Consider the following 8977-nt stretch of genomic DNA (forward strand, 5'->3'; position numbering starts at 1 on the left):
CTGCTTGCAAAGCTGATCGTTGTCTGGAAATCTGAGTTGAGACTGAGTTGAGAATCTGAGTGTACCTGGTCAACAGTAAACTGATAAGGATGCATTGCTGTTCCTAGACTGTTTGTGCAAGCAATGTGGCTTATGTCAAATATCTGCTTTTCTTCTAGGAGTCTGAAATTTCAATATGTGCTAAGCAGAAATGCCTCTATGACAAGCCTCCAATAAAACCTCAGCTACCAAGTCTCCAGTGTGCTTCCTTGAACAGAAACATTGTAGGGAAATGTTCATATTTTTTAAATAATATTTTAGCAGGTGTTAATGGCACATGCCCTTAACCCCAGCACTTAGGAGGCTGAAGTAGGAGGATCGCCATGAGTTTGAGGTCAGGCTGGAGCTACAAAGTGAGTTCCAGGTCAGCCTGGCCTGGAGTGAGACTCTACCTTGAAAACACCAAGAAGGGCTGGAGAGATGGCTCATCAGTAACGCACTTGCCTGCATCTCTCTCTCAAACAAATGAATAAAATATTTTTAAAAAGGAAAAACCAGAGCAGGACGTGATGGCACATGCCTTTAATCCCAGCACTTGGGAGGCAGAGGTAGGAAGATCACTGTAAATTTAAGGCCACCCTGAGACAACATAGTGAATTTCAGGTCAGCCTGGGCTAGAGTGAGACCCTACCTCAAAAACAAACAAAACAACAACAAAAAAAAGGAAAACCAAAAAATAAAATAATTTTTTATGTGAGAGTGAATATGGGGCATGCCAGGGCCTCTTGCCAGTGCAAATGAACTACAGATGCATGCACCACTTGGTGTGTCTGCCTTCACATGGGAACTGGGAAATCGAACCTGGATTGACAGGTTTTTTGTTCTTTTTTTTATTTTTATTTGAAAGAGAGAGGGAGAGAAAGAGACAGATAGAGAGGGAATGGGCGCGCCAGGGCTTCCAGCCACTGCAAACGAACTCTGGACGCGTGCGTCCCCTTGTGCATCTGGCTAACGTGGGTCTTGGGGAAACGAGCCTCGAACCGGAGTCCTTAGGCCTCACAGGCAAGCGCTTAACCGCTAAGCCATCTCTCCAGCCCGGATTGACAGGTTTTGCAAGCAAGTGCCTTTAACCACTGAACCATTTCTCCAGCCCCATTTCTGATTGTTGTTTTGGAGGAAGAGTGTGCTCTGTGTGAGCCCTGGCAAAAGGGAGAAGGCTCAGATTCCTCCAGACACCACCTATGTCTTTCCCCTTCTGACCCAGTCAAGCATCCTTAACACATCACTGCAACAAACTCTAGCTGTGAGCACAACTCTGTGCTGGGGCCTGCAAGTCCCAGAAACATGGGGTCTTTCCACGTGCTGAACACTGTGGTGTTAACGCCACTAAGGCCAAATACAACATTTGTTTGTTTGCTTGTTGCAGTGCTGGGGATTGAACCTACAGCCTTGCACATGCTAAGCAAACACTCTGCCACTGAGTTATGTCCACAGCCACAAAAACATTTCTGAGAGGGACTTTGACCTCCAGGCTGCTCGCTTGCAACTCTGTTGGCATCCCACCTTGGAAGTGAAGTAATTCACAAATACACACTTAGCAAGTGCTTGACATGTGTGCTGAGCACCAAAGATTAATGCAACAAGGCCCTCAGCTTCCTGCAGCATGCACTCTGGTATGTCAGAGGCACCAAAATAATGTGAACAGGGCTGGAGAGACGGCTTAGCGGTTAAGGTGCTTTCCTATGAAGCCTAAGGACTCAGATTGGACTCTCCAGTTCCCACCTAGGCCAGACACACAGTGTCACACATGCGCCCAAGGGGGTGCACGTGTCTGGAGTTCGATTGCAGTGGCTGGCACATCAATTCTCTTTCTTTCTTTCTTTCCCTCTCTCTCTCTCTCTCTCTCTCTCGGATTAAAAGAAAAAAAGGCAGTCTGTTGAGTTTGCCTCAATAATAATAATAGGGGTCGAGTGTGGTGCCGCACACCTTTAATCCCAGAATTTGGGAGGCAGAGGTAGGAGGATCACCATGAGTTCGAGGCCACCCTGAGACTACATAGTTAATTCCAGGTCAGCCTGGACCAGAGTGAGACCCTACTCGAAAGACCAAAATAATAATAATAATAATAATAATAAGAAGAAGAAGAAGAAGAAGAACAAAGTGCTCCAAAAAATCCAGCAGGCCATGTGGTGTGCAAAATCACCCCTGCATTCATTGGTCTTCACAAGTCAGTCACCCCAGTTTTACAAATGAAGAACTGCACCTGAAGGTCAAACAGGTTTAGCGTTTTGCCCAAGATTGCGCAGATCACTACTATATGCATTTCGCTGAGGTGTGGATGCATAAGGAAGGCCAATGAGAAGCACTGGATCTGGTGATCACCGAGGCTCTGTCAAAACCATGAGCCTATTTGTGAAAACATCTTTACCAAATGCCCCTGTCAGGTTTGTTTTTTTTTTTTTAACGAATGAGTCAGTCTCACAACCAGAGGGGCAGTCTACCTTGTCATATTTCACTGTATCCTTTTTCGATGCCTTGCCTAAATCCAATGCCAATTAGCTACTTTGTTGATAGAAAGTTGCCATCACTAGTTACTTTATGGTCTTGTGTGGCCAGACAACCCTGGGTCAACAGAAAGGGGATGGTAGGAGAGGAAGGTGAATCCTTTCCAAATGAAGACTAGCCTGAGACAGTTTTTGTTAAACTTAATTTTATTTATTTACTTATTTGAGACTGACAGAGAGAGAAGAGGCGGGGAGAGAATGGGCACACCAGGGCCTCCAGCCACTGCAAATGAACTCCAAAGGCATGCACCACCTTATGCATCTGGCTTAAGGTGGAACTGGGGCACCGAACCTCGGTCCTTAGGCTTCACAGGCAAACGACTTAACCATTAAGCCATCTCTCCAGCCCCAGGTTGTTTTTTTTTTAAAGACGTGCACACGGACCCTGCCTGATGGATTTCCCAGGGGAACCGCTAGAAAATGTAAAGCAAAGTCTGAGGAAGGAAAAATTTATTTAGAAAAGGCCCGTCTTTGTAAGAAATGGAGCTAACATGTAGAAAACATCTACAGAAGACGCCAAGGACTCCGCGAAGTCACTTTCTCAAGGTCGTGCAGGACAGTCTAGACCGACCCGTGGCCGGCGAGCGGTGGCGGACTCCCGGGTCGAACCCGGCGGACAGGTTACGCAGCTCGGCTCTGCCGGAGAGTCTAGGGGAGGGACAGTCAGCATGGGGCTCGGGCAAATGTCGTTCTCGGTCCCCGGAGGCCTACAGGTGTGGGCGAAGCCTGCCATCCTGGCCAGGCACCGGCAGGCGGCGTTCGGCTGGAAGGCGGCCCGGTACGCCGGACCGGAGCCTCCGCGGAGGCGGTGCGGAGAGGAACCCCCGAGAGGTCACCCGCAGCCACCTCGGGACCGCTTCCAGCGCATCCGCCCGGCATCGGAGCCCCGGGACCACCGGCACTGGCATGACGCAGGTGCAATCGAGACACGCCTTGTCACCACACCCTGCGTCCCTAGCTCGGGACCTCGGGAGTCCAGGGCGGTGGCTAAAAACCAGGAGCGAAAATGGGTCGCTGATCCTAACACAAACTCGCCAGGTGAGGGATCCTGGCGAGGTAGAGGGGAATCCGACTTGACCCCACCCCTCGGGCCCGCCCACCCGGTCGGGGCGTGGCCTGTGGATGGCCCCGCCCCGGCGGGCGGGCGGCACGTGGACCCCGCCCCCGGCATATAAGAGCGGTGCGCCACTGCAGCTAGCGCAGTTCTCACTGAGACCCGTGACCCCGACTCGACGTGAGACGCACCTCTGGGACTCGTCATGGTGAGTGAGGCCCCCGCCGGGATCTCGCCTGTCCCTCACCTTCCCTCGGGGAGCCTCCCCCGCTGGAATGCTTGGGACCCTCTACGTAGCTCTCTCCGGGTCTCGGGAGGTGCAGAGGTTTTGCCCTCCACCTACCCCCACCCCAACCCTCTCCTGGTGACTTTGGCCTAGTGCGCAGTCCACCTTCACGATGGGGGAGGCCGTTCTTCTCCAGCATGGAGCAGCCCCTCCTGGCAGTCTCCTCCTGCCTGACCAAGCGTCTGTGCCCCTACCCTCCCGAGGGGAGTCACGCGGTCCTGCACCCGGTCCTTGCCGCGGGCGGAGGAAGACGTGCCTGGCTGCCCTCGCCACCCATCACTACCCTTCGGTCCCTGGAACGGACTGAGCACGTGCTTGGCGCAGGGAGGAGGAAGGGGGTCAGGCCAGCGCCGCATTCCCCCTCTTCCTCTCTGGGCCTCCCTTCCATCCACAGTGCACCTTCCCCCCAGCCGTGACTCAGCACCCCTATTCTGAACCGAAGGGGTGGCGGGAATGGGGTCCTGCCCCGTGACGGCTAGCGAGCCCCTCCTGCGGGTGCGCTGGGGACGGGCAGGGACAGCTGGCGCTGAGCGACGGCGCGCGGGCCGAGGCCAGGTTGGGGGCAGGGAAGAGAGGTGTATGGAGGGGGCTGGTATTTATAGCCCAGAAGCGTGGGCCGAAACCCAATCCCGGCTTTCGGATGGGAAGTGGAAAGACTCTGGAGGAATAGCGGATGTGGAGCCCAGGTGCAGATGGTGCTCCCCTTGCGGGGACCAGGCGGGTCACCTCAGGGGCCACACCGCAGGTTCCACTTCCTCTTCAAGGGTATTTCGCAAACTGTCACTCCACCATTTGGCTTTAGGGAGCTAGGCTCACGAGCCCTACAGATTTGGGCTCTGAAGGGTTAATTTCGGACTGGCAGGAGTGAGCCTAAGGCGGTGAGTGGCCCGGTATCCCCGACCGCATCGCCCGCCCTTGCCCCGGCCGCCTGCGCTTACCAGCATTATCGCTGCTATTTCGGTGCGGGCTGACGCGGGTGGATGAAGGTGGTGCAGCCACGCAGAGTGCGGGGGTGGAGGTAGGGAGAAGAGCCAGATGGAATTGATCCCCAGAGCCAGATGGGATTTAAAGGTGCGGGGCGGGGGGGAGGACATCCTGATGTCATAGGGGATGGTCGGTTATGCCAGATGGAAGGCTGAAACACCTCTCTGCCCACAGGAAGGAAGGAAGGAAGGGGTTGTGGGAAATTCTAGCTGTTCATCCCAAGTGGGAGCCTTCTCGCTGCACACTTCCAGACCTGCCTCTGGGAAGCTGGATTTGTAGGCAGTTCTGAGCAGCTGGAGACTTTTACAAACCCTGTGTTCATGACTGCCTGTGATATGTGTGTACCCTCTCTGTCGTCCCCGAGTGTCCAGTGAATGTATGTACCAGGGTCACACAGATCTCACTTGACAAATTCTCCACTTGAGAAGTAGGCCAAGGGGTTGGTCTGACCTCCTGGTTGCCTCCAATTTGGAGAGTCCTGAGCAGGAGAGACTGGGGAAGGCTGCCAGCTGCTTCTGACCTCTGCCTCCCCCAAGCCTCCCCGACCCTTTTTGGTTTGCTTTTGTTCTTCGAGGTAGGGTCTCGCTCTACCCCAGGCTGACCTGAAAATTACTATGTAGTCTGAGGGTGGCCTTGAACTCACGATGATCCTCCTACCTCTGCCTCCCAAGTGCTGGGGTTAAAGGTGTGCGCCACCATGTCCAGCAGGCCTCTCCTTTATGTCAACAGAGTCTTCCTAGCTGCTGGCAGCAGGGTGGGAGAAAAGCTGGGGGTAAGGACTTACAGATGTGGTACTTACCTGGTGACCCTTCTCTGTCCCTCAGCGTGAATGTATCTCAGTCCATGTGGGGCAGGCAGGCGTGCAGATGGGCAATGCCTGCTGGGAGCTCTACTGTCTGGAACATGGGATTCAGCCTGATGGGCAGATGCCCAGTGACAAGACCATTGGTGGAGGGGACGACTCCTTTACTACCTTCTTCTGTGAAACGGGTGCTGGAAAGCATGTGCCTCGGGCAGTCTTTGTGGATCTTGAGCCTACAGTCATTGGTGAGAAGAGGGGTGCATATTTGAGGGAGGTGGAGAGTGTAGTGTGGCTCTTGATGGAGTGTCTGAATTGGGCTTTTGTGGCTCTGAAAACTCCTAGCCCTACATGCACTGGCACGGACCCTGAAGGTCTGAGTTTCTCTCACCCTCCAGTATCTCAGTCTGGCAGAAGGGTGAGCTAGTTCTTGCATATATGGGCTTGTAGTTACCACCCTGACGGTGGGGGCAGGAAGGTCCCTGCTGAGCATAGCCTTGTGGTTTCTGCCCCAGTAATGTGGTTTATGGTCTTCCAGATGAGATCCGAAATGGCCCATATCGGCAGCTCTTCCATCCAGAGCAGCTCATCACTGGGAAAGAGGATGCTGCCAACAACTATGCCCGTGGGCACTACACCATTGGCAAGGAGATCATCGATCCAGTGCTGGACCGCATCCGAAAGCTGGTGAGAATGCAGCGTGGCAGGGAGGGAGCTTTGCTGACACTGGTTGGGGACAAATTTTTTTAGGTCAATTTTGGGTCATCTCTAGCTGTACATGTTCCAGAATGTGGTAACTTCTATGGGACACTCAGTTTTGCCCTGACTTCTGAGCGATTCTAGGCTTCATAGAGCGAGAAGAAAATTGCTCAGGCTTCTTGTCTATGTACATTTCTTTTTCTTTTTTTCCCCTTGCCTTTCAGTCTGACCAGTGCACAGGGCTGCAGGGCTTCCTAGTATTCCACAGCTTCGGAGGGGGCACAGGCTCGGGCTTCACCTCTCTGCTGATGGAGCGGCTCTCTGTTGACTACGGCAAGAAGTCCAAGCTGGAGTTCTCCATCTACCCTGCCCCTCAAGTGTCCACTGCTGTGGTGGAGCCCTACAACTCCATCCTGACCACCCACACCACCCTGGAGCACTCAGACTGTGCCTTCATGGTGGACAACGAGGCCATCTACGACATCTGTCGCCGCAACCTGGACATCGAGCGCCCCACCTACACCAACCTCAACCGCCTCATCAGCCAGATCGTGTCCTCCATCACGGCCTCCCTGCGCTTTGACGGGGCCCTCAACGTGGACCTGACGGAGTTCCAGACCAACCTGGTGCCCTACCCCCGCATCCACTTCCCCCTGGCCACCTACGCGCCGGTCATCTCTGCAGAGAAGGCCTACCACGAGCAGCTGTCGGTGGCAGAGATCACCAACGCCTGCTTTGAGCCTGCCAACCAGATGGTGAAGTGTGACCCCCGGCATGGCAAGTATATGGCCTGCTGCCTGCTCTACCGCGGCGATGTGGTGCCCAAGGATGTCAACGCTGCCATTGCAGCCATCAAGACCAAGCGCAGCATCCAGTTTGTGGACTGGTGCCCCACGGGCTTCAAGGTTGGTATCAACTACCAGCCACCCACTGTGGTGCCAGGGGGTGACCTGGCGAAGGTGCAGCGAGCCGTGTGCATGCTGAGCAACACGACCGCCATTGCTGAGGCCTGGGCCCGCCTGGACCACAAGTTTGACCTGATGTATGCCAAGAGGGCTTTTGTACACTGGTATGTGGGTGAGGGCATGGAGGAGGGGGAGTTCTCTGAGGCCCGGGAGGATATGGCTGCCCTGGAGAAGGATTACGAAGAAGTGGGCATCGACTCCTATGAGGACGAGGATGAGGGAGAAGAATAGACAGCTGCTCAGAGCCTGTTCACTGTGCTCACTGCAAAGTCCTTTCGAAATAAAGTCTCCTTGCAGGTCTCTTGTCCCTCTGTGAGCGCTGAGCTTCTGCGTCTGCGTCTGCGTCGTGCTGCTGCCCTGTTTGCTGCTTGTGACCTTTTACCCTTCCGTGGCTATAGGTGAGACTTGCCAAGGGGCTCTTCCAAGGCCCAGGAAGCATGACCCTAGGGACCTTGATGCAAGGTCCTAGGAGCACCCAGGAAAGGGAAGAAATGAGGATCAAATCCTATAGCTGCTTGTCTAGCCACAAGCGATGAAAGGATATTGAGTCTTCGCTCCTTTTCCAATAGGAGTTGATGGCCAGTAGCATCTCTGTTGGAAAGCTGGATGGCTACCTATTCTTCTTGCTACTTCTGCTCCATTTCCATCTGGAAGCAAGGCTTGGCCCAGGCTGGGCTGTACACTATTGAGGGTTTGAGAAATGGGGGCAGGGCTGGCTCAGAGTTACTGGGCATGAAGCCACGTCATAAGGCTGGGGGATGGGCAGGAACAAGGGCAATCTCCTAGTTGTGCCATTCACCTCTTGGCAGCCTTGCATAGCTCAATGTCTGTCTTGCTGCTTTGCTGTAGCCGGGGCTGTTTATTAAAAGTCGGGTCGTCTCTTGTTGTGCTTTCTTTCAGCCTCATGCTTGCTGGTGGGAGCCTCCTACTCAGCCCCTAGGGTAAAATTCTGCTTTGCTAATAGGCACCCCAGGACCCATGCTGACGTCAACATTTGGGGGTAGGCATGGTTGGTGGGGGAAACTTTGATCTCTGGAGCAGGAGGTACTAACTCTACCCTTGCTCCCCTCCCTAGTGATTCAGAGCTTTGGTGCCCTTTCCTGGGGAACAGGTTTCAAGCTGGGTTAAAGCAGGCGCCAGTTTACTCAGCAGAGAAGGCAGGAAGTGGCTGCTGGATACTGCCACAGGGCACTGGCCTCATTAATTATTAACCATGTGTGAGCTAGAATAATCAGGGAGACTGGTCAAAATAGCTGCTGGCTCCACTCCCCTTGCCCCAGGCTGAGGATGGGAGACCTGTTATGTAGCTGTCCCAAAGCCGCCTCTGGTTTCTCCACCCAGAGGTCCGTGGCCTAGCAAACTGGCTGAGCTACTCTGACGAAGCTACCCACCCAGGGAGTGAAGCAAAGAACTAGTTGAGTGTGCTTTAAGGGGACCCAGGTCCTGGTACAGGCAAAAACCAGCTCAAGCCAGAACAGCTTAAGTATTTACAGCAAGCCCGGAGAGAAGTCCTGTCCACTATCAACCAGCCAAATCTCAAGCAAGGACACCTGCTGCCTCTCGGGTGTCACACCAGTCCCTCTTCCCAGGCTGTTGATTCTGGCCTCATACCTCCTCTCTCTCCAGACACACTGATACTACAATGCA

At 53.9% G+C, this 8977-nt stretch overlaps 1 protein-coding gene across 2 annotated transcripts; it reads left to right on the forward strand.

The window, feature by feature from the left end:
- The first annotated feature begins 3713 nt into the window (after positions 1-3713).
- On the forward strand, positions 3714-7630 carry LOC101606396 (tubulin alpha-4A chain). Of its 2 annotated transcripts, none has more exons than XM_004662907.3 (4): positions 3714-3805; positions 5692-5914; positions 6205-6353; positions 6590-7630. In XM_004662907.3, exons 1-4 carry the CDS (start codon positions 3803-3805, stop codon positions 7559-7561), a joined length of 1347 nt encoding a protein of 448 aa, XP_004662964.1. In that variant the 5' UTR covers positions 3714-3802; the 3' UTR covers positions 7562-7630. The 2 variants fall into 2 exon arrangements, with proteins under 2 accessions (XP_004662964.1, XP_045002939.1); XM_045147004.1 differs by lacking the exon at positions 3714-3805 and adding an exon at positions 4074-4221.
- The last annotated feature ends 1347 nt before the right edge of the window (positions 7631-8977 follow it).

Source organism: Jaculus jaculus, chromosome 4 (assembly GCF_020740685.1).
Source record: "Jaculus jaculus isolate mJacJac1 chromosome 4, mJacJac1.mat.Y.cur, whole genome shotgun sequence".
Lineage (NCBI taxonomy): Eukaryota > Metazoa > Chordata > Mammalia > Rodentia > Dipodidae > Jaculus > Jaculus jaculus.